Source organism: Schistocerca piceifrons, chromosome 1, assembly GCF_021461385.2.
Source record: "Schistocerca piceifrons isolate TAMUIC-IGC-003096 chromosome 1, iqSchPice1.1, whole genome shotgun sequence".
NCBI lineage: Eukaryota > Metazoa > Arthropoda > Insecta > Orthoptera > Acrididae > Schistocerca > Schistocerca piceifrons.
The window spans coordinates 1,075,984,349-1,076,010,915 of record NC_060138.1 but is presented as its reverse complement, the minus strand read 5'-3'; the positions used below and the strand labels follow the sequence as shown (position 1 = coordinate 1,076,010,915).

At 38.8% G+C, this 26,567-nt stretch overlaps 1 protein-coding gene across 6 annotated transcripts in view; it reads left to right on the top strand.

Moving 5' to 3' along the window:
* The window catches only part of LOC124769433, a 132,757-nt gene that overhangs the window by 6,309 nt on the left and 99,881 nt on the right, over positions 1–26,567 (top strand). For all 6 annotated transcript variants that reach the window (XM_047249169.1, XM_047249171.1, XM_047249164.1 and 3 more), the window contains exons 3-4: positions 15,093–15,295; positions 18,817–19,040. In XM_047249169.1, coding sequence (XP_047105125.1) covers positions 15,093–15,295; positions 18,817–19,040 — 427 coding nt within the window. The remainder of the gene's footprint in view (positions 1–15,092; positions 15,296–18,816; positions 19,041–26,567) is intronic.

Sequence of the window (26,567 nt, the reverse complement as noted above, 5' to 3'; positions counted from 1 at the left end):
ATGTGTGATGAGGCAGAGAAACTTTAGTTGTCATCAGACACATGATGTAACTCAAACAGAAGCTCAACGAGCACAAACCACGATGCCGGGTTGTCCTCCTATAGGTGCAGAAGTGCAGTAGCTTCGGCAGGTGGCCAGGAGGGGGTGATGACGGCGGCTTTGGTGTCTCCTGGGGTAGCGGCTGAACTGAGGTTAAGTCAGAGGCCAGCAATCATTTTGAAAAAGTTAATAATAGTTTTCCAGATCATAAATTTAAAAAAAAAAATTCTTTCTGATAACTTCAGAATTAATTACTTAGATTATAGAAGGAAAATAGAATATAGAATGTGTTTTGTCCTCCCTTGAAGGTAAGTTGAGAACAGAAGCTCAGGCTACATTATCTCAGGGACTTGGAGGCTTCATTTTCATGAAGGTGTACAACTTTGCTTCCGCTGATAGGTGGCAACAACAGTAAGTAGTGGTCGAAAGAAACAGATCACAGACATCAGGCAGTTAGCTTGGACCTCTGTCAACATAACCTCATTCAAACATTAGTCGATTTGTGTCTGCATCATAAAGTTGTTCTTGATTGAAAATGTCAGTTTACGAGCCTAATTCTCATCATTTGCAGGAGGTGTTACTGCTTTGTTTCAGTAAGAAGAAAACAGCTGGTACAGTAGGCCTGGATTTAAACCAGGCGAGGGAATCCGTAGTGGCAGCAGCTGGCATAGTTGACTGTCTGTCATGAAAACACGGTACGGCAGTCATGGATGGTACCATGGAAATGGGTGGATAGAGAGCACATGAGGGTGGCCTGGAAACTGGACTGTGACTGACAAGTGCTGGATAGCAGCGACCCACTTCCGGAACAGGGCGAGAGACCGGTGTGGCAGTCAAAGGCGGTGCCATGGGTGTGGCAGGCGGTTGAGGGACCGGAAATGGTGACCCCCCACAAGTGAGGGTGGGGCGGCGGGGGAAAGGGGGGGGAGGGGGAGGGAGTTGAGAACGCCACCTACATGGAAACTATCTGTTGCATAACATGCCTGTAGTGCATGTGGCGGTCCACTGAGGTGAGGTAAGGAGTCCATGTTACGTGAAACACTGAATTGTGCATGTAAATTAGACACAACTGGAACACCACGTGTGCAGAACAGATCCGGTGCAGTTTGTAGTAACGGCGGTGTTGCACACGGCCCGACAGTAACTGATGTAGCATGCCGGTGGGTGGCTAAACACGTGTTTGAATGGAGATCACTTTGTTCTTGAAACACTCGATTAGAAGAGACACAATTCGAAATATTGTTTAGTTCACATTTCACTGTTGGATGGGCATAATCTGTTGACACGAAACCTGAGTCCATTGTCGCTCTAACGGCATAGTTGTCGACCATTGAAAATTAATGAGGTAAGCACAGAGCGCTGGTTGAGAACGTGAATCACTGTGCGTAAATGATAAATATGCCGTTGGTGAAGAAACGACGAAGCTCTGTGAGCGGAGTTGTGCTTCCACATCTTTGAACAAGGCATTGTTTGGCATGGTCATTGCATAGTGCATATAACCTGTTGCATAACACGGGCGCGGAAGACGTGAAACAGGAATGAACTGCGGGGTCACCACTATGGGAATCGGATCAGTAATCAGGAGATAGAAAACTTAATTCCCATATATGTCGTAGCTCATAGATATTTACACTTGACACTGCATCCATACAGAATGAAGTATAACAAAGAACTGACTAAAGTAAAGTTAAGATGGAGGCTCGACAGAGCACTTAAGAGTTCACAGATATTAAGTTTCATGGTCGATACGAACTATTGATGCCACAAACCTATCAACATTGTCTCTATGTGTGGAAATGATTCTTTTATGCACATATCAAGACAGCTATCCTTCTAGTTCCACAACTGTCATTTCCATTGTATCTTTTCTCTCAGATGTGACAGCCATGAAACCCACTTTCTAAAAAACTCTTTAACTGATTGATCACAACCTGGAATAAACATTTTATCATGCCAGAATTCTCTCATATTATCATTTTGTTCATTGTGAGACCAGTACCCATTAAGAAATGCAATTTTAAGTTCAGAAAGAGTTTTGCATCTAATCATTACATTAGCTGACCACTGCAAAGCATCTTCAGAGAAATGACTTTTTGTGAAAGAAATTGTCTCATGTTCTGACCATACATTTGAAAAACATCCTCAAAACTATTCCAGAACTCTAATGGGTGAATTTGTTTGTCTGGATCAAAATGTGAAAATTGACAACATCCAACAAAAGCTGCCAACTGAAGCAAAATGCTGTTCTGTAGAATTGCAACAGCTATCAGAGGTCACTCTATTTTCGATGTTAGTAATACTAGTAATTAGTTCTTCTACTTGTAGTTCCACTGCCTCCATTCTGTCAGAAATTTTTTTATCGACATCCTCACATGATTTCTCACAGTCAGATTTCACTTTCTTAATATTCTGCTGACAAGCCTTTACTTTATTAGATACTTCTTCAAACTGATAAGAGCAAAGTTTGGATTGAGTAGCGAGTATCATCTGCTGCCATAGCACTAGGGGGCTGGGCACCAGTGAGTGAGCACAGTAACTTGCTGGTAACTTGTAGATCCACACAGCTCTGTGATGATGCACCACCTTCTTCTAACCTCAACACTGGTGGTAGCCATGATGCAGTGTCATCTTCTTACCTTCTTCCATCCCATTCAAGGTTACTGTGGCTAACATTCTGTATTTAGTTTCAACACTCGTGAGCAAATTTTAACACTGTCCTCACACTGGCTTCAGCATATTTCACTTCGTTATACTGTTAATGCCTACTGAGTTCCCTGTTTTGTATCGATCTCTTTCAGTGTTCAGTTTCCCAGCTGATGCACCATATATGAGGTGGAGGATAAGTAATCAAACTGGTCATTGCTTTTTGTTATGTTGTTAATAAAAAGACATCTAAATTGTCTGTGCATGCTTTACACCTACCTTCGCCATTTACAAGAGCTTGAAAACATTTTTTGTGGTTAACCAGAAAATGATGGAGAATTTACAGACCATAATTTCCAGTCTGCAAGTCCACATTTCTCATTGATCTTGATGAAAGAAAATGTTCCTAGTTGCTATTTACTCAGCAGGATCAGGAACAATGACTAATAAGTTTTGAGTTTTAACTGATTAATATTCAGAGAAAGTTCACATGCACAAAATGTAATAAAATTCCTAATAATAATAATAATAATAATAATGTCCCTATTGGAAACAGTACTATTAACAGTTCAGAGGCGACGTCTATGGGAAGTTCAAAGTAAAATGGTCTGTTGCCATGACTTCGAATCACCGAAAGTTAATTGCTCACCTTAAAAGTGGAAATTAAACTTACCACTTGTCACACAGTTTTGTCAGCATTATGAATGCCACACAAACAGTTACTTCTGTGAAATCTGGGTGATCCAGAATGGCGTACAGTCCTCGTGAGCTCACTTCCTACTTTTACCGAAAACGCTTTTGGTAGGTTCCTATCTCTGATATCATCCAAAGAACAGCACAAGCAGGCATTTGACTGACATGGTCAGATTGATATCTTGGTGCTAAGTGTCTCTCCTCACTGCCTCTCTGGCCATATTTATATACGGGTGCAGCAGACAGCCAAAGGGAACATCTGCTGTCAACTGCTTTAGTCACAGGTAGCAGCATATAAATAGTCCCTTTCACAGACACATAGTAATTATTAGTTCTACTGTTGAACAGTTTAAAATCTTCTAAATTTTTATATACATAGAGTTAAGTTTGCTTTAGTCGCTGAAAAAGTTTTAGCTTGACTGCATTTAAGCTTTGCCAGCTAGAATTTTTAGACTGCAACCAACAGTAGCTCATGACCTCTGAACTACATCTTTACAATTCCTTGTAATGATTGTTATTTACTATAATGTCTTGAAGCTTAGTACAGCTTTATCATTTAATTAATGTAATCAAGTGCTATAATTAGAACTTTCTATTACAAAATCAAATGATATTTAATCTAACACAAATAAGGATGTTTTCATTCCAGATTTGGTTTTTTAGTAAATAACTTGAAAACTATTAGACATAGCTTATTGGTGTCACAGATATAAGGCTTTTAGATCAAACTGAGGCTACATACGAATTTGCATCTTTCTCAGTCCAATGTGTAGTGACTTCAATTTTTTCGTAAAAACAACGATTTTGACCAAAATATTGCTCTGATTGAACTGAGACTTGTAACTTTTGGTTGTGACATACATTTGCACATTTTGAACAACTTTTACCCTTCTAGCTTTATTATTTAGTGCCACTTATTTTTTTCTTAAAATAATATATTTAGTGAAACATATTACTTTGATCATCCTGAAATTTACAATGTTAACATTAATATACTGAAGCAAACAGTGGCAAAGTTTGGAAAAGTTATTTTAATTTTTAATTTCACTAATAGATTATGGTGCAATCCTTTGTGCATGAAGCACAGGCGCATTATGATGACGTGGGGCTAGTAGTAGTGAATTGAGGTACACTCCAGCACACTCGCACGCCTCTGTACCTCTTCCAATGGTACAGCAATTGTTTCGCCTCAATGTAAGGTAATTACCTTGAAAAAGTAGTGATGCAAGGGACACACAGTTATAAACTGAATTTATTAAAAACATGTGTGATATTTAAATAATGATTAAATGTTACAAATCTTGGCATTGGTGGTGCTGGTGGGTTGCCTGGAGACTTACTTGTAATAAGTAAATATTTATGAAGAGTATCTAAATGTCAGAAACTGTACCCAAAAGTAAGGTTCACACATTTACCAGTCACATTATAATCATTTTAATGAAATTATAAAATAAAATGCAGTGCAGTTATAAACTTCTGAATGTAACAAAGGGATGTGATTTAACGGCAAATATAAGCAAACATATATGTTAAATGTACTAGTAGTGATTTACAATACATAATGTTCAATATGTTTGAAAATACGAAAGACAAGAAATAACATATATCTAAAAGAAACATAGGGACGGAGATGAGACGACTGTTTCAGGTAGTGTTAGCAGTTGTCTCATTGCACAGACAGTCCTTTAGTATGCAGTATGCTAGACTGCAGGACTAGCATGCCTGTGAGAAAGTGCGCAAAGAAGTGTTCATCTTACCCACACCCTCAGTGTTGTTCTGAGAGCTAATTTTACTGTGTTACTTTCACCTTTGGTAATATCCAACAGTGTACCCATACTTCATTGTTGAACATAGTGTATAGTTCTTGCTTATAACACCTTCTTCTTTTCTTTGATATACATCTTGACTCATGTCACAATCCTGAAGATTCTCCTCCATGATGGGATTTTTGGAACACAGTTCATTAACTACACCCTAGTAAGAGAGCCTTTGTGAAGCATGGAATGTATAGAGGAAAACAAGTGACAAGCTGAAACTCTAAATTGGTCCATGAAATGTGTATGGATAGTGCATTTGGTAGTGAACTGCACATGACAGGTCAGGAACTGTGTTTGAGTCCTGCTTCAGCATACAATTTTATCTTGTTGCAAATGTAAAATAACTTTCACCTGCAGCAAGCGTGTTTCACATAGATGTCAGTAACACAAAGACTGTTAACAGTGATAAATGAAAATCCTGGGTGGTGTACAAATGATGGAACATATAAAGGCATCTACTTACTCTTTATTGGAGCTGTTTGGTTATCGGTAGACCCACAGGAAATAAAATTATTGATTTGTTTGTTCCATTGCTCAGAATAGTCTAACACTTTGGACAACTTAAAGTGGTAAAGTATGTGTGCAAACTCCCACTTCTTTAATGATACGACTTACTTGAGATTGTCAGCTGACTTTCCTTGCTGGTTAGCTTGCTGCTGCAACCTCCTTTTCTCTTCTTCTCCGAAGTATATTTGCTAGGAACAGGAATTTCTCAAAACTCTTTCTACTTATAAAAAAATAAGCAGATACGCAGTTTCTTTTGCTTCACTTAACGATGTATATTCAAACATCAAAACTTTTACAAATCTCATTCTCCGCATAAACAAACACTGTCAAGTAAGTCTCTTCACTTATCCAAACGTTAGAATAAAAGTTCATTTACACAAAAGAGAAAGTTGGCTTAAAACCCAAGTTCATTCTCATCCTGAATCTGAATACACGTCTTATCCTCTCCAAGTCTAAGACGAGCATTAATTAACAATATTTCAACTGTTGTTCTTTTTTTCACTACAATAGCCAAAGTTATAAAACAGCACGGAATAACACAGAAGTTCCTTGAGTCTGCCGTGTTCTTTCATTAAACTTCCATGGTGCCACCAGCAAACACTTGTCGGTGCCATTTGACCACCGTGTCTACAGTCTTCTTACTACACACTTCGGACCTGCACACACAAGCAGGCAATGCACAGTAGATGGGCTTTCTCACACTTAAAATATTGTGCGTTCGAGATGGTTCTAGAATTTACACGGAAATTCACGAAACACTACAATATGGTTTCTTGTCTCAGGATGAATATGCCAGAGAAGATACCAGCATTGTTTGAAAAATATCTTGAAGCCTTCAGAGCAGTTTAGTACATAAGTATAATTAAAAATTACTTTCCACGTGCAAAGCAAAATGTGTTGGTAGTCACTGAAATGTGGAAAGCATAAACTTGAGTGCTCCAGTTAAAATGTAATTTATCTAAATATCTGATACACAAAAAGAATATCACACTCTGCAGTGTATTTCATAGATTTTTTTGTCCTGCTACTATTAGTACAATTCGCACATTCTATGAACTCATAAACTTATGTTCCGGGATGAACCTGCAATTGGAATACAAGAGCTGGCAATTGATAAACTGTAGGTTTGTGGATGTTTGCTATGATGATGACAGCATGAAACACAGCATTAGAAAACACAGTCAAACCTCTACTTTTTTAACAATAAAAATAAGTAGGAAGACACTAAGAATGAAAAATGGGAGGCGTAGTGCACAGATGCTGCAGGAAGGAAAAATTTCCCCATACACCAAATGACGTATCAAACTGTAAGCTGCTTCATTCACAGGTTGAAGGAGGGCAACTTGAGATACATATTCAGCAACACACTCTGATGTTCACCTTAATCTTGATGACTGGTCACCTTAAGGACGAGGTCAAAGGTTCTGAGTAGAACACATGAAATTGAGCTAGACGGATGGAAGTGAATTATATGGGCAGAAGACATTCATATTTTTTGTCAGTTGCAGAAATGATAAAAATTAAACAGGGCTTTATTTGCTGATTTGTAAAGAAGAGGAGATTAATCTTCTTCATCCATTAAGGGTAAGATCATTAAAGAGGGAACATAAAACTTAGGTTGGACATAAATGGGATGAAAAATTGGCCACAGGTGTTTTTCTACTTTTGTGTGTGTGTGTGTGTGTGTGTGTGTGTGTGTGTGTGTGTGTGTGTGTTTGTGTGTGTGTGTGTGTGTGTGTGTGTGTGTGTGTGTGTGTGTGTGTAAGGAAAAGTTGCCAGGTGTCACCCCCTCCCCACACAAAATGTAAATACAATGGCATTCTTCTTAATAAATTCAGGGAAACAATTAAAAATCTAAATGTGGATGACCAGATGAGAATTTGAACTCTGCACCACCTGAATGGGAGTCAAGTTTTATTTATTTGTCTAGCTCAATCCTGATGAAACCTTTTTAGTTATCATTATTCTTATGAATTATGTCTGGTGTTTTAAGTTTAGTTATGTCATGTAGGTGTTACACTTGTTGTTCTTGTTGGTGGTGGTGGTTGTGGTGGTAGTGGTGGTGGTGGTGGTAGTTGTGGTGGTAGTGAAGGCATGCTTAAGTGCACTTACGATGTTTTCGGCTCTTCCACTCATGTTGTTGTTGGCAATTCATTCCGATTGGTCAAAGCCAGTTGGATGATATTGTATGGTAGTGAATGAGAAACACTGAATCTAATGTCCTCTGGGAAATACAAATTGGTTATTTTTGTTTTCAATATGGAGAACACAAGATTGGCAATTATTGATGCAGCTGTAATCAACTATATGGTTGGTTACTGGTTTTTGTATTTACTTTCTAGTATAGTATGTTTCTCAGAATATCCAGGATTTCTTGGGATATTGTTTTGCATTCCAGTGCTATAATATGATTGTGAGTTGGCGAAGACAATAAATATGACTGGAGGAAAATTGGCTGTGGTGATGGACTGATCTGTAGCATAGCTCAGGGTATAGCTTAGACTGAAATTTTACAGTCCGGTTGTAAGTTGAGGCTTACTTATAGTCTTGAAAGCATGTTTAATTTTTTTTACGAAGAGAGGGTGCTGGCCTCTCATCCAACCTGCGGTGTTACCCTCACAGCTTACAGGATTGCTGGTTTTTCTTAAGGGGTTTTTGAGAGAAAAGTGCTTCAGAAGATCTTCAGTCGGATTCTGGATATAGACATTGGGGAATGGAGGATCAGACACAACCAACAGTTTAAGGAACTATACCAACAGCCCAACATAGCGGGATCTGTTAAAGCCAAACGAATGCAGTGGGCCAGCCATGTGGCCCCGATGGAAGATCACAGATGGCCTCGGAAGCTCCTGAATCTCACACCTACAGGAAAGAGACCCCCAGGGGAACACAAGAAGCGTTGGAGGAATGGCCTCCATGAAGATTTAAACCAAGCTTCAATAGATGTGGATGGATGGCAGATAGCAGCAGTGGACAGAATATAATGGAAGAGGAAACTTGTAGCAGCATGTGGTCCACTGGGCCTGATCACGTAGAAGAAGAAGTAGAAGAAGAGGTTGTAAGTTGATAAAGTTAACTAATGGATATGTAACAAAACTGGTTGCAGGAACATAGTGATCTGTAGTATAGCGTGAGGTGTAGGTTAAATTGAAATGTTATAGTTTGGTTGTGAGTTGCCGAATGAATGTGACTGGATGAAAGTTGGCTGTGGTGACACATGCTCTGTAGCACAGCTCAGTAACCATATTGAAAATTTTGTGGGGTACTTTCAGAATGTCCCAGTTTCCAAGATCGAGCTTAGGCAGGAACATAAAAGTCCAGTTCAAATTTTATGTAAAATTCTGCTTTATGTGACAGCATTCAGCATGATATATTCCGCTATACCATCACGTAGTTCCATACACTCAACTTCATGATGATGTTTATTGAATGTTAACTTCCCATTGGGTCTACCATCTTGTATAATCATCCGATTCATGATTTGTCCTGTTCACTTCCCATCATTCACAATACAAACAGTTACCAACAGAAGCACCCAACAAGAAGAGCACTTTTACCTGAACACAAGGTAAAAGAAGTGGTGAAAACCAATGCCAGCATGTAGCTTATCACTCTCAATTAGCTCCAAGGTTATCCAGCAAATATAATATCCCCATCCAATGGATGTATGGCCAGCAACAGCATCACATTGTGCAGAGACATGGAATTTAACTCAGGGTAACCCTTTGCATGACTTCCTTAAATCACTTAAGCAAATGTCAAGGTGGTTCCTTTGAAGGGATACAGCTCTAGTGACCTCATTGTCAATGTGATGTTAAACTCTAATCTTCTTTCTGCAGCCCAGGCTACTGGTACAAGATCTGCTGATCAGAATCATTACACCATCACCTCTCTTCCCCTTTGAGGCCAAATATTGGAAATCAAAAGTTCTGCCACAGTCAGAAGTAGAACCAGCTGCCACTGTTCAGTGCCACAACAATTATATGTTATGTAGTTGGATAAAAGGAGGATAAAAAAAGCACTTGATAATTAATCATAAATAGTGCCTCACCAAACAGTTGAAGCACTGAGTAATCAATATGCACTTAAAAAACACTGAAAACAATGTTAAGTTTTCAGAAAATGTTCTCATTCAATGCCAACAAATACAAAACACACATACACATGTGTGCCTACATTGTCCTGGTCACAGCTGTGCAACACAGTCCAGAAGCTTAGCAACATTTTCAGTCTTGTTGATGTGACTATAAATAACTCAAAATACGGTGTCACTACTTGGTTGCTTCTTTTCCTCCTCTTATTCCGCCAAGGAATTTCAATTGAAATTTCAAGCAGTATTCCTATATTGTGTGTCTATATTTTAAGCAGTTTATTTATAAGGAGAAACAAACATGTAACATGGAAAGAATTAAAGAGAGGCTAAGATGTACTGATGCTAAAGTAAGGGAAAAGTTGTATCTCAGCCAGAATCCTAAGAGAAACAATGACAACCATTGTGATGATGTTCACTACTGATATCAGTGTTTCAAATTCATTGTTCTAGGATGATATTAAATGGTGTACTGAAGAGTTGGAGAAGTGAAAACGAGGAAAAGTATGAAAGTAAGCAGTTATCTGAAAGAAAAGCACTGTTCAGTCTAGAATGGTAAATGAATAAGAAAGTACATCAAGCAAAGGAGAATCCTGGATGGAATGTAACAATATTATGAGAAGGAAAGAAGCACTCACCATATAGCGGAGATGCTAAGTCGCAGATAGGCACAACAAAAAGACTCTCACAATTGAAGCTTTCGGCCATTTAGGCTTTCGTCAGCAATAGAAAGACACACACACGACTGCAGTCTCAGGCAACTGAAACCACACTGCGACCAGCAGCACCAGTGCATAATGCGAGTAGCGACTGAGTGGAGGTAAGGAGGAGGCTGGGGCAGGGAGGAGGAGGTATAGTATGGTGGGGATGGTGGGCAGTGAATTGCTGCAGGCTAGACGGAGGGGAGGGTAGAGGTGGGGAGGGGGTGAGGGAGTAGCAGAAAAGGAGAGAAACAAAAAGAATGGGTGTGGTGGTGGAATGACAGCTTTGTAATGCTGGAATGGGAACAGGAAAGGGGTTGGATAGGTGAGGACAGTGACTAATGAAAGTTGAGGCCAGGAGGGTTATGGGAACGTAGGATGTATTGCACGGAAAGTTCCCACCTGTGCAGTTCAGAAAAGCTGGTGTTGGTGGGAAGGATCCATATGTCACAGGCTGTGAAGCAGTCATTGAAATGAAGGATATTATGTTTGGCAGCATGTTCAGCAACAGGGTGATCCACTTGCTTCTTGGTCACATTCATGTGGGCATTCATGTGGACAGAGGGCTTGTTGGTCATCATGCAAACATACATCTACATCTACATCTACATCTACATTGATACTCCGCAAGCCACCCAACGGTGTGTGGCGGAGGGCACTTTACGTGCCACTGTCATTACCTCCCTTTCCTGTTCCAGTCGCGTATGGTTCGCGGGAAGAACGACTGTCTGAAAGCCTCCGTGCGCGCTCTAATCTCTCTAATTTTACATTCGTGATCTCCTCGGGAAGTATAAGTAGGGGGAAGCAATATATTCGATACCTCATCCAGAAACGCACCCTCTCGAAACCTGGCGAGCAAGCTACACCGCGATGCAGAGCGCCTCTCTTGCAGAGTCTGCCACTTGAGTTTATTAAACATCTCCGTAACGCTATCACGGTTACCAAATAACCCAGTGACGAAACGTGCCGCTCTTCTTTGGATCTTCTCTATCTCCTCCGTCAACCCGACCTGGTACGGATCCCACACTGATGAGCAATACTCAAGTATAGGTCGAACGAGTGTTTTGTAAGCCACCTCCTTTGTTGATGGACTACATTTTCTAAGCACTCTCCCAATGAATCTCAACCTGGTACCCGCCTTACCAACAATTAGTTTTATATGATCATTCCACTTCAAATCGTTCCGTACGCATACTCCCAGATATTTTACAGAAGTAACTGCTACCAGTGTTTGTTCCGCTATCATATAATCATACAATAAAGGATCCTTCTTTCTATGTATTCGCAATACATTACATTTGTCTATGTTAAGGGTCAGTTGCCACTCCCTGCACCAAGTGCCTATCCGCTGCAGATCTTCCTGTATTTCGCTACAATTTTCTAATGCAGCAACTTCTCTGTATACTACAGCATCATCCGCGAAAAGCCGCATGGAACTTCCGACACTATCTACTAGGTCATTTATATATATTGTGAAAAGCAATGGTCCCATAACACTCCCCTGTGGCACGCCAGAGGTTACTTTAACGTCTGTAGACGTCTCTCCATTGATAACAACATGCTGTGTTCTGTTTGCTAGAAACTCTTCAATCCAGCCACACAGCTGGTCTGATATTCCGTAGGCTCTTACTTTGTTTATCAGGCGATAGTGCGGAACTGTATCGAACGCCTTCCGGAAGTCAAGAAAAATAGCATCTACCTGGGAGCCTGTATCTAATATTTTCTGGGTCTCATGAACAAATAAGGCGAGTTGGGTCTCACACGATCGCTGTTTCCGGAATCCATGTTGGTTCCTACATAGTAGATTCTGGGTTTCCAGAAATGACATGATACGCGAGCAAAAAACATGTTCTAAAATTCTACAAGAGATCGACGTAAGAGATATAGGTCTATAGTTTTGCGCATCTGCTCGACGACCCTTCTTGAAGACTGGGACTATCTGTGCTCTTTTCCAATCATTTGGAACCCTCCGTTCCTCTAGAGACTTGCGGTACACGGCTGTTAGAAGGGGGGCAAGTTCTTTCGCGTACTCTGTGTAGAATCGAATTGGTATCCCGTCAGGTCCTGTGGACTTTCCTCTATTGAGTGATTCCAGTTGCTTTTCTATTCCTAACATAGAATGTAGCACAGTGTTTGCAGCTTAGCTTGTAGGCCACATGACTGGTCTCATAGGTAGCCCAGCCGTTGATGAGATAGGTAATGTTAGTGACCAGACTGGAGTAGGTATTGGTGGCTACTCAACCCAACAAGCCCCCTTCCTAGATGTTGACCTCCAACTCAAAGGTGGCTACATCAGTACCTCTGTCCATATCAAATCTACTAAATACCAGCAATATCTCCACTTTGACAGCTGCCACCTGTTCCATACCAAGAAGTCCCTCCCATACAGCCTACCCACACGTAGTTATCGCATCTGCAGTGATGAGCAGTCCCTCTCAAAATATACTGAGGATCTCACTGAAACCATCACTGACCACATTATCCTCCCAACCTTGTACAAAAACAAATCTTCCATGCCTTACCTTTCCAGACACCTACCACCTTCCAAAGTCCCATCATCTGGGCACAGAGGAGCATTCCCCTTGTACTCAGTACAAGGTTTCAATTACCTCTTGTTGTACCCTGAAATGAGAAATGTCCTTCCCACCATCCTTCTCTCCCCTCCCACAGTGCTATTCCGCCATCCAACGAACCTACACAATATACTCATCCATCATTATACAACCCCTGCACCCAATCCCTTACCTTATGGCTCATACCCCCGTAATAGACATAGATGCAAGACCCATCCCATACATCCTCCCACCACCTCCTACTCCAGTCCAGTCATTATAACATCATCTATCCCATCAAAGGCAGGGCTACCTGTGAAACCAGTCATGTGGTCTACAAGCTAAGCTGCAACCACTGTGCTGCATTCTATGTAGGCATGATGACCAACAAGCTGTTGTCTGCATGAGTGGCCACTGACAAACTATGGTCAAGAAACAAACAAACAAACAACCCAGTCACCACTCCCATCATGCACTGGTGCTGCTACTTGTAGTGTGGTTTCAGTTGCCTGAGACTGCGCTCATGTGTGTGAGTTGCGTTTGCATGAGTTGAAAGCTTTAATTGTGAGAGTCTTTTTGTTATGCCTATCTGCGACTCAGTGTCTCCGCTATATGGTGAGTAACAACTTTCCTTCTCATAATAAGAAAGTAAATATATGACAGAAAGAGCATGTAAAATGAACAATATACTGCCAGACACTGGCAATACCTCTACTGCAACACCTGGCCTGGTCGGACAAGGAACCAAAAAGAATGTGAAATATCAGAGCAAAGGATTGTATTCTTCAGTGTTAAAATAGCTTGACATTATTATCATTAATAAGGGCAAATTTTCAGGTTAACATGATGGAAATTTCTGAAAACAACTACTATCTGCAAGAGTTTCTGAGGAGGTTTCAATATTACTAAGAGTACTGTCAAATTACAGGGGACATTTCACACCATAATTTTTACTTATTGTAAGATTAATAGTTTTATATTTGTGGAAACAATATTTTATGGCTATTCATGTTGACTAATCCATTTTTATGCAAAGTATTTCATTGGCGTATGCAGTAAAATGCCCCAGGGAAGTGTTATAGGACCACTGTTGTTCTCTATATACATAAATGATTAAGTGGACAGGGTGGGCAGCAGTCTGCAGTTGTTTACTGATGATGCCATGGTGTACGGTAAGATGTCAAAGTTGAGTGGCTGTAGCAAGATACAAAATGAGTTAGAAAAAAATTCCAGTTGGTGTGATGAATGTGGAAATGTGGAAAAATGTAAGTTGATGCTGATGAGTAGGAAGAACAAACCTATAATATTCAGATACAGTATTTCTAGTGTTCATCTTGACACAGTCAAGTTGTTTAAATTTCTGGGGGTAACATTGCAAAGCGATATGAGGTGGAATGAGCATGTGAAACCTGTGGGACGGAAGGCAAGTAGTTGACTTCAGTTTATTGGGAGACTTTTAGGAAACAGTGGTTCACCTGTAAAGGAAACCATGTATAGGACACTGATGTGACCTATTCTGGAGTACTGCTTGAGTGCTTGGGATCCGTACCAGATCATATTGAAGAAGGACATCAAAGCTATTCAGAGGAGGGATGCTAGATTTGTTACCAGTAGATTTGAACAAAATGTAAGTGTTATGGAGATGCTTTGGGAACTCAGATGGGGATCCCTGGAGGGAAGGCAGCATTCATTTCAGGAAATGTATTGAGAAAATTTAGAGAACCAGCATTTGAAGGTGACTGCCAAATGATTCTGTTGCCGCCAACATATATTGTGCTTAAGGAAAACAAAGATAAGATATGATAAATTAGGGCTCGTATGGAGGCGTACAGGCAGTTGTTTTTAGATGTTGTAAACTTTGTCAGATCCTGCAGATATCTGTTCTAGTTCTGCTTTTTATTTAGAGCATTATTCTAAAATTTGTCACAAAAGTAAAGTTATGCTGCTGGTAAATTTAATCACTTAGTTATGATAATGTGTTCCAGAATATTACATCTGCCAGCTACAGTTTGAAGATTTTGATCTATAAATGTATGTGCCATTTTTCCAGTCCATGCCGGTGTGATTATGTGTGGGTGTCAGAGCCACCATATGAAGATGTGTCAGGTGTACCATTCTGTGGAGTTCATCCCTCACTGCCAACAGAAGGGCCCAATGCTGTTACTTACAAATCCCACACACGAACTTTAACACTTGTTTTACTGTACAGTGAAGTGCATACCAATGCATTTGTCTTGGAATATTCTGCTGAACGTAAGTTGAGACTGATTTTCAAAGAGCTTTCTTATTAGAAGCTTCTATTCCACACAACTACTCTGTATAGATTTTTTAAAAATTTTCTTAAAATCATTGCAAGCTAGTTTACTTAATGTGTTTTTGTTACATTTTGTGATATTCCCTTTCTGTTTTCACAGCAGTATATGAAACATGACTCCGACTACTGAACTGTTGTAGTTATAGTTTCATTCCCATCTTGAACTTTTTTTTTCTTACCAAGAAACATTTTAAGTTGCAACCAAAGGATTTATATATACTAATTTCTATACTGCTATGAAAATTATTGTGCTACAGACAATTTAATGATTTTAATTTAACCCATCAGGTTCTGTGAGATCTTTATTATCACGTAATCTTTCTAATACAATCAAAAATTGTGACATAGGTGACTTTCCAATTCTAACATTTTAGTTGGTTATAACAATCTAAAATAATCAATTCTTTCCTTCTCATCCCATCTGGTAAGTCTCCCCTGACCCTGGGTCCTGGGTGACTTTTCTGAACTTTATCCCTTTCCCTAAACTTCTCCAGTCCTTTTCCTCCACTCCTCTTCCTTCGCCTTCAACTCTTCTGCCAGAAGAAGGAGCCACTGGCTCCAAAAGCTTGTAAAAGTTAAATCCTTTTGTGTGTGTGTGTTCCCTTGCTGCCGCTTGGTGAGTAGATTTTTTGTCTATCCATTTGTGTTACTTTGGTTAGTTAGCTAAACTGTCTCAGACTAATAAAAATTAATCTAAAGTTGTAATACAAATACTGTTACTTCTTCGGACAGGTACTTGTTACATGGTTATCATTCAAAAAAGAAAAAAAGTCTATGGTTATGATACGTATGGTGCTACTTCTTTAGCCATATACTATTTTACATGGTGAATCATCTACACCAATGAGAGTCAACCTGGTCCCTACCACCCCTTTAGCGAGTGTTCCAGGTTTCATGGTGGGCAATAGGTGGTAGGCTGTTGGAGATTGAAGATATTTTCATTAGGTTTTCATAAAATTTTGACATAAAGTAATTGGTAAGTAATTATTATTATATGCTTTAACTTGCTGCAATTCCACAGTATAAATTTTATAAAGTTCCTCCTCTACCTTACAAATCACCATTACTGTGAAACTGGTTGGCAGTTACAAGATATTACTACTAACAGATATGCGAAAATGGGCAGTAGGTAAAGAAAGTTGTCTACTACTGATGTATAATGACAGACAAAAAGACTGTCTGCCCAAATAACTTAAGAGTCCAAGAACAGAGCACTATGCATGCCCAATCTCAGTAGTGCCAGTGTTCACAACTTTAGCAATCTGCAGAGCTTCAGCTTGGTGTTTACATCATCAAATAGAGGCAATATAATAATTAGGATATAATATATGTTGATATTCATTGCAGTTTAACTCATTTTATAATTTCTTTTGAATATCATTATTGAGAGATTAGATTAGATTAGATAAGTTTTTCGTTCCATAGATCTGTGCTGAGGAGATCCTCGTGCATGTGGAACATGGATGGATATGTGTGTGTGTGCGAGTGTATTCCTGTCCCTTTTTCCCCCCCAAGGTAAGTCTTTCCGCTCCCAGGATCGGAATGACTCCTTACCCTCTCCCTTAAAACCCACATCCTTTCATCTTTCCCTCTCCTTCCCTCTTTCCTGATGAAGCAACTATGGGTTGTGAAAGCTTGAAATTTGTGTGTGTGTTTGTGTTTGTTGTTGTCTCTATCAACGTACCAACGCTTTTGTTTGGTGATGATGTAACTTACCAAACAAAAGCGTTGGTTTCTTGTGGCATTGGTAGAATTCAGCTCATATTGCTATGACATACCTTCATTTGGAATGGTACTTGGACAATAAACTGCATATGTGATCAGAAGTAAGACCTGTCAGTTTATGTAAAACTGATAAACCTTAGGAGGAATTCATGAGAGGAATAAGGTTTTGCACAAATTTGAGTCTTTCACACCCAAAGCCAAAAAAGGCTGTCTGAGTCTTTTTTCGTAAGCTTCCCAATCCTCAGCTGAATAATCATGGGGAGGAAAAGTGGAAACTGACAAAGTGGTCACTGCCAAAGTAAGCTGCTCAGTCAGGGCCAGCTGCATGGTGTCCATAATGACTAAACCTGATAAAACCACATGTAAAGACTGCACCTGCAAAAACCGTTCTAAACTCATTGCCAATCATGTAGCAAACAAGTAATGCATGAAACTGATCCAAGTAACACAAATGTGGCTTTATTCATAATCCCCTGAACAATAATGGAAATAAGCCTCTTGTGACTCCATGTGTAACAAGACAAAATAATCATATGGAAGGTGCAAACATAAGTGCTACACAGAACAACTGATGTGAGTGGTACAAACTAAAGGAACATAGTGAGGTTGAGACAGCACTGCTCCAGGAGTATATAGGCACTACAGAGACCGTAGCATGTGCGCACTTCCTACAGGCACCCTCTAGTGACCAGCCCACACTGATACAGTTGTTAGTTGATTTAAGCACATACGTGCAGAGGCACTATACTCAGTGCACTCACACACATTCATAGCAGGCTGCAGCAAATGAGATTTAAAGGATATTCCTACTTGTAACAGTTGATATTCAAAATTGTAATTGGCGGTGACAGTGATTGTTCCAGTTGACCCAGAATGAAGCAACTGGCTTGCCAAACAAAAAAAGATGACAATGAGTATGGACATTAAAGATGTGTAGTTTCTTTGTTATATGTGAACCCATTGCCATAATAATTCTTCAAAAAGACACAGCAATAACTGCACATTGGTCTGTACAAATTAATTTGCAATGTGAAAGTAAAATGATTCATTCCACATCATTACAATCTATTGTGCGAAATGATGTGTGGAGCATGTAACTAACTAACTCATTTGTTCATTCATTCATTCTTTCTTTCTTTCACTGGAATACGGTTTCTAAATATTTTTGAAAGAACCTGGGAGAAGTGGCCAAAGGTGAGTTGATATACAATCTTGTTCCAAGCATGCATGCTCAGAAGGTGAACCAACCAGCATTTTTTGAGGTGTTCCTAATCGAGACTCTCTGCAGTGAATCAATACCTGGCTTACGTGACTTTTCTTGGAAAGGAAACCAGCAGCAAGCAGCAATTTATTTCCTAAAGTATCTGTGATTGCCTATTAATCGTTTCTGACCAAGATTCTAGTGAAACATATCGTGAATCTTTGCTAAGTGGTTTGAGAGGTTGCATCTGTATGTATGACTTATCAAATTGGTCTTTAAGAAGGTATAAAGATAAATTTTGAGCAAAAACAGCTAAATGCTCCATTTCAACTTCCACAAACACAGATTCATGTATGACAGAATTGCCTGAGTATTTGAATTGTATTGTATTTCACAATGGCTACAGCAGGCATGACCATTACTTGAAGTTTTCTTAATTCTTGTATCCAGTAGACACACAACCACTGTTACTGAAACAAAACAAATATTTCACCTTCTGGTTTTCTGAAATATGTACTTTGTCTTTTACTGCAGGTAACAAGAAAATAATGACAGGATCTCCAGGGGCTGGTGCCATACCATCATCTGCGGGAAATTTTACTCATGGAGGAGTCCTAAAATCTCCATTTTTCCCAGCACCTTACCCTCGGGACTTAGGTGCAGAATATGTTATTGCCTGCCAACCTGAACTCTCAGTCAGCTGCCGTGTGCGTGTGTTGTTTAGGGATTTCCAGCTGGCTCCAACGTCTGTGATGGAGGTTAGTAATCTAGCTTCAGACCTTCAAAAACTTTTCTATTTAATCTCAAAATATATTTTATATGGTACTCTTGTGTGAGAGAATGATGCATTATTGTACTGCTTATATCTGAAAATCTCTCTGAAATATGAAATAAATTATCGTCATGGACAAATAAACAATCTGATGTGAAATGAAGTATACAAATCCATGATTTATTCTTTTCTAAATATAAAGGAATAAATTAAATCACTATTCTGTGGAAGGAAGATAATTGATTTCCGTGTCTTGACTCCACTGGCCTAAAGCACTGGGTGACTTATCTGTCTCATACACGACTGACCCCGTTACCCACAACCATTTCTTCATTGCAAAATGCAAACTTTCACTGCTGGGAAGGTTAAAAATACCTAAATTCTTCTGGCTGTTATGCTATGGTGTTCTTGGATCTGTCAGATAACACAGTGTTTAATACCTGACTGCAGAGGTGAAGGCATGGTGTTGTGTGAGTGTGGTTGACTGTTGGTGGTTGTTGACATTGCTATCCTTGGCCCATTGTGGAAGACTTGTGCATTTCTTAGAACTGAAGCCAGACGCTGTTGACCTTGTTGCCTTCTTCTTTATGATTAAAGTTATTCATGCTTCACAATCTCCACTGCCTCTCTACACACACTGTCATAATAACTTCTTCTGGGTGAAAAGAATTGCATCTTTGCAAATAAAATGTTATGTTTTCCTGGTTGCAAATCATGTACTGTTACAAGTAATTTATCCATTTCCCCTCTCTGACAGTTACCTTGTGTTCCTCTATTCTTTTTTCAATCATTCTCTTTGTGGTACCCACACACAGCTGTCCACAACTGCATGGTATTTTGTGCACTCCTGCTTTCTTTAGAGGTTGATGGATATGCTTGATCAGTTTTAGATATTTACAGATCTTCTTTGTGGGTTTATTTTTAACGGCAATGTTCTATTTCTCTAAGAGCTTCCCTATGCTGTAAGTGATGTCTTCAATGAACAGTAAGAAGACTTTCAATTTAGGAGATGGCTCAATTCTACTGCTGCCTCTTTGTGACCACCATAGGGCCCATCTTATGTGGATAAATACCTATTCTACAATAGAGTGAACTTGATGTATTCCTCTCCTCTCCAAGCAACTCTGTTTTGCAGATTTTTCTAGCCTTATCTGCTAATGTCTCCACAAGCCTAAACTTCTGCTGTGGGTGGTGATTCAAGTTACGGTGCAAGTAATAGTATGTGTGAGTAGGTTTTAGTATACGATGTCCCAGGTGATCATCTTCCTTCCTGAAAGCAAACACTTGGAAAACTACTGTCTGTTAGCCATATCTTTCTTTAGAATTCAAGAAATACTACATTCACCTGTCTGCCTTGCTGCCTTGTAGGATCTCATATGAAAGAAACGCATTAGTTTGGTTTTCTGTAACCTACATTTTTGGAATCCTTGGTGATTAGCATGGAGAAGCTCATTCTGTCTGAGATACCTCATTATAATCGAGCTCAGAACATTTTCTAAGATTCTACAACAGATGAGTATCAAAGATATTGAATGGTAATTTTGTGGATCATTTCTGCTACCACTTTAGCACGACACGTACTTTCTTTCAACAACTGGGCAAGGTGTTCAAGGAATACATGAGACATCATGGCTGAAAGAGGGCCTTACTCAGTCACAAATTTGGTACAAAATCTGAGAGGGATTCTAATGGCTCCTGGAGATTTGTTAGATTTTTATAATTTCAGCTGTTTCTCAATGCCCCTGACATTAATATTGCTAATGCACAAAAGGAAACCACATATCACACTTTGCCCAAGAGGCAAACAAAGTACCAGTTATTTATAATTAAAGTGCAGCTAGTCCCGGAGGTCCAGAGTGTGTTGTCATTATCATATGATGGTGAAATTTGGTTGACATGCTATTGCATTATAGCGGAACTGATTTACACTGTAAAACAATTTGTTTCCATTTTGGCCACATTTTGGTGTTGTACACTGTTTGTATGACATCCACCCTGTCATTTTACAATCCATAACACGAATGAACAGTATGGCTATCGAGAAGAGAGTAGATGCTACTATTGAAAGTGTTTTACATGAATGATAACAATTAGATAATAATTATAATAATATAATAAAAAGAATAGGCCTCCGGTACGTTCTGCCAGCCGTAAAAGGCGACGAAAAGAACAAACCACTAATAGGGCTAACCCCCCTTTTAGTGTGATTAGTTGGTTCAGGACAGAACTAAAGAAACCTCGGACAAGCGCCGTCATGGTCGGGGACGACGATTGAACCCTATACCCGCCCACAATGGTAACGACACTGCTAGCCAACTGGAAAATGATTTAAATCCAAATCAAGGTGTTTTGCAGGATATGCTTCCTGCAACCACCCTAGAAGGAAAACAAAGACAAAGGATGAGATGGTCAGATGAAGTTAATCGACACCTCATGTTCTGTTATTACCAAGCAACAAACTTAGGAACCAACACAACTGGATACAGATCACAAGTATACACAACATTTATTACCATTTACCAAGAATTAAAATTTTTAACAGAACAATGACTAGCTGATCAGATCCGTGTAATAATAAAAAATAACAGGATACCCCAGTCAGAATTAGAAAACATCAAACAACAAGTACAACAAATACTGGAACAAAATAATGTGCAATCAGAAGAAGAAGAAAATACATAATGGACTCAAACATCCCAGAGCAAACAAACAAAGAACAACACACATCAATTAAACAATCAGAGGAAAACGAAATCTTAAGACAGCCACCAGAACAAGCACAAATAGAACACGAAGTGACACACATGTTAGATATAGAAGAAAAATTTCAGCTGACATATACAGAATACAAAGACACAAATACAGACATTAGACCATTCTTGCATAGACCACCAAATAACCCACAAGTCGAAACAACAATAAAAACTATCAACACAATCATACACAACAAAATAAATGAAAAAACAACTATGGAAGAGTTACAACTACTGGTTTATATAGGAGCACTCACTACACTAAATATACACACTAGGCAGAGATCAGAACCAACCAACACACACAAGAAACCCACAAAACCAGCATGACAACACAGGCTACAAATCAGAATAGAGAAACTGAGAAAAGACATCGGACAGCTAACACAATTTATAAGAAATGAAATGTCAGACAAAAAACGAAAAAGGTTAGGTAAAATCTCACAACAAGAAGTGATAGAGCAATTAGATGAAAAGAAGCAGAAATTACAAGCATTGGCCAAACGACTTAGAAGATACAAAAAAAGTGAAAATAGAAGGAAACAAAACCAAACATTCAATACAAACCAAAAGAAATTTTACCAGACAATAGATAACACACACATTAAAATAGGCAATCCACCAAACATAACAGACATGGAACACTTCTGGAGCAACATATGGTCAAACCCGGTACACCATAACAGGCATGCACGGTGCATACAAGCAGAAACAGACACATACAAGATGATACCACAAATGCCTGAAGTGATAATTTTGCAACATGATGTCACCCAAGCAATTAATTCCACTCACAATTGGAAAGCCCCTGGAAATGATAGAATAGCAAATTTCTGGCTAAAGAAGTTCACCTCAACACATTCACATCTAACTAAATTATTTAACAGTTACATTGCAGACCCATACATATTCCCTGATACACTTACACATGGAATAACTTATATGAAACCTAAAGATCAAGCAGACACAGCAAACCCAGCTAAATATCGCCCCATAACATGCCTACCAACAATATACAAAATATTAACTTCAGTCATTGCACAGAAATTAATGACACATACAACACAGAACAAAATTATAAATGAAGAACAAAAAGGCTGTTGCAAAGGAGCACGAGGATGTAAAGAGCAACTGATAATAGATGCAGAGGTGACATATCAAGCTAAAACTAAACAAAGGTCGCTACACTACGCATACATTGATTACCAAAAAGCTTTTGATAGTGTACCCCACTCATGGTTATTACAAATATTGGAAATATACAAAGTAGATCCTAAATTGATACAGTTCCTAAACATAGTAATGAAAAATTGGAAAACCACACTTAATATCCAAACAAATTCAAATAATATCACATCACAGCCAATACAGATTAAGCGTGGAATATACCAAGAAGACTCATTAAGTCCTTTCTGGTTCTGCCTTGCTCTGAACCCACTATCCAACATGCTAAATAATACAAATTACGGATACAACATTACTGGAACATACCCACACAAACTCACACATTTGCTATACATGGATGATCTAAAACTACTGGCAGCAACAAATCAACAACTCAACCAATTACTAAAGATAACAGAAGTATTCAGCAATGATATAAATATGGCTTTTGGAACAGACAAATGTAACAAAAATAGCATAGTCAAGGGAAAACACATTAAACAGGAAGATTACATATTGGATAACCACAGCAACTGCATAGAAGCAATGGAAAAAACAGATGGCTATAAATGTCTACGATACAGACAAAAAATAGGAATAGATAATACAAATATTAAAAGAAGAACTAAAAGAAAAATATAGACAAAGACTAGCAAAAATACTGAAAACAGAATTGACAGCAAGAAACAAGACAAAAGCTATAAATACTTATGCTATACCAATATTGACCTACTCATTTGGAGTAGTGAAATGGAGTAACACAGACCTAGAAGCACTCAATACACTTACACGATCACAATGCCACAAATATAGAATACATCGCATACATTCAGCAACAGAAAGATTCACATTAAGCAGAAAGGAAGGAGGAAGGGGATTTATCGATATAAAAAACCTACATTATGGACAGGTAGACAATTTAAGAAAATTCTTTCTAGAACAAGCAGAAACTAGCAAAATACACAAAGCAATCACTCATATAAATACATCGGCTACACCACTGCAATTTCATAACCACGTCTACAACCCTTTAGATCACATAACATCAACAGATACGAAGAAAGTAAATTGGAAAAAGAAAACACTACATGGCAAGCACCCATATCATCTAACACAGCCACACATCGATCAAGACGCATCCAACACATGGCTAAGAAAAGGCAATATATACAGTGAGACGGAAGGATTCATGATTGCAATACAATAAACACCAGATATTACAGCAAGCATATTATTAAAGATCCCAATACCACAACAGATAAATGCAGACTTTGCAAACAACAAATAGAAGCAGTAGATCACATCACAAGTGGATGTACAATACTAGCAAATACAGAATACCCCAGAAGACATGACAATGTAGCAAAAATAATACATCAACAACTTGCCATACAACATAAACTAATAAAACAACACATTCCCACATACAAGTATGCACCACAAAATGTACTGGAGAATGATGAATACAAATTTTACTGGAACAGAACCATTATGACAGATAAAACAACACCACATAACAAACCTGACATCATACTCACCAATAAAAAGAAGAAATTAACACAACTATTCGAAATATCCATACCCAATACAACAAATATACAAAAGAAAACAGGAGAAAAAATTGAAAAATACATCCAACTGGCTGAGGAAGTCAAAGACATGTGGCATCAGGATAAAGTTGACATCATACAAATTATACTATCAACTACAGGAGTCATACCACACAATATCCACCAGTACATCAACGCAATGCAGCTACATCCAAACATATATATACAACTACAGAAATCTGTAATTATTGATGCATGTTCAATTACCCGAAAGTTCCTAAATGCAATGTAACATATACCGTACAGTTAAAAGGAAGTCACGCTTGATCAAGGTCTGCATCACTTTCCATTTTTAACCAGACATAACGTCTGAGAAAGGAAAGAAATAATAATAAATAGTTAATGGTTTGTTTGTCAAAATAACTTTTACAGTTGCCAATGTAGTCTGTTTAAGAACATATGAACAATAATAAGAGACTAGAAATAAAGGTACATCACACACAGCAACATTAAAAACCATTGATAGTGTGCAAACATTTATTAATTAATGGTTGCTTTAATTTTGTCTTAAATATGTTTTCATTTAACAGTTTTATATTATCTGGCAGTCTATTATAAAAATGCCTTCCAGCAGAAAATGGACTAAGATCTGTTTCTCTATTATAGCAAAATTTTATCTGGTAATCCTCTCTTTTTTTAGTATTATAATGATAGAATGCTGCATTGAGAGACCATCATCAACTGAAAGGTCTAAGGAGAGGCCTGATATGAGCAAAAGATTTAAAGGAGATGGTAATGAAATTCGAAAATATGGTTAAGCTTGATGTGACGCTTGGAAGAGGAAGGCATCCTGTCCCAACGGAAGTTACTGACAGTGTTGCTGTTGCTGTAACTGACCATGCAACACATGCCCCAGGTAGGATTTTGCATCCCATGGTCAACAGTATGGAAAGTTTGTCAGTCTATTTTACACTGGTGCCCATAAGAGATCCAGGCCATGCAGCAACTGACACCTTGTGATCCACAGCATTGTTCTGAATTTGATCTTTGATTTTGGGATGGATCAAAGTTGATGACATGTAGCTGGGCAATATTCTATGGAATGAGGAGGCATATTTTACACTACAGGGCATAATGAGTTCACAGAACAGCCAAATCTAAGGTATTGTTAAATCACATTTTGTGCCAAAGAGCCACTGCACTCACCTCACCATATGTGACTGTGATGTGGATTCATAATCATCTTTGTTCTTGGTCCATTCTTCTTTGAAGAGAACACAACTGAAGTGCCTGTCAGGTGTACTGCGATGTCTACATGTTATCGAGATCTCCATGTACATAATGTCTTTCCTGCTTTGGAAGAGTGCAACTGCCTATCTACTTAATGCAACCTTCCATGAATGTGTTATATCCAGATGTTTCCCAGATACATTGCCTGCAAGATCACCTGATCTGAATCCATGTGACTTTTGGCTCTGGGGATATCTAAAAGAATGTATTTACTAGGAACACATTTAGTCTCTACCTGATCTGAAGGCAAGGACACAGGAACATGGTGCCCAGGTTCCACTGGACCTGATGCGAGCGATTGTTGATCACATTGTTTTAGTGATGTAGATCCTCCTCTATATCTCTGGTGCTCATATTGAACAAATTGTTCAATTGGTGGTTAATAATAAAAATCAACATTATGCCTGTCTCACTTTTTTATTCTTTTCTGCCCAGGTCCAATTTCAAATTCATTACACACAGAAGGATTTCTCTATGACTTTCTTGCATTCGCAGTGACAGATTTGCACCTGGTGAGGTGCGGCCAAAATTGGAACAAATTTGTTCCCAGTGTACATCAGTTCCACATTAAGGCATTAGAGTATCTACTAAGATTCACTACCATACAATAATTACAGCCCACCCTGGACCTCTGTGAGTAGCTCCACTTTAATTATAACCACTCAGTATTTTACCTACAGAACATTTAAATTAAATTGCCAGGATACTGGGCCAAAATGTGTATCCAAAGTAAATAAAGAAGGTTTGCTATTGTAA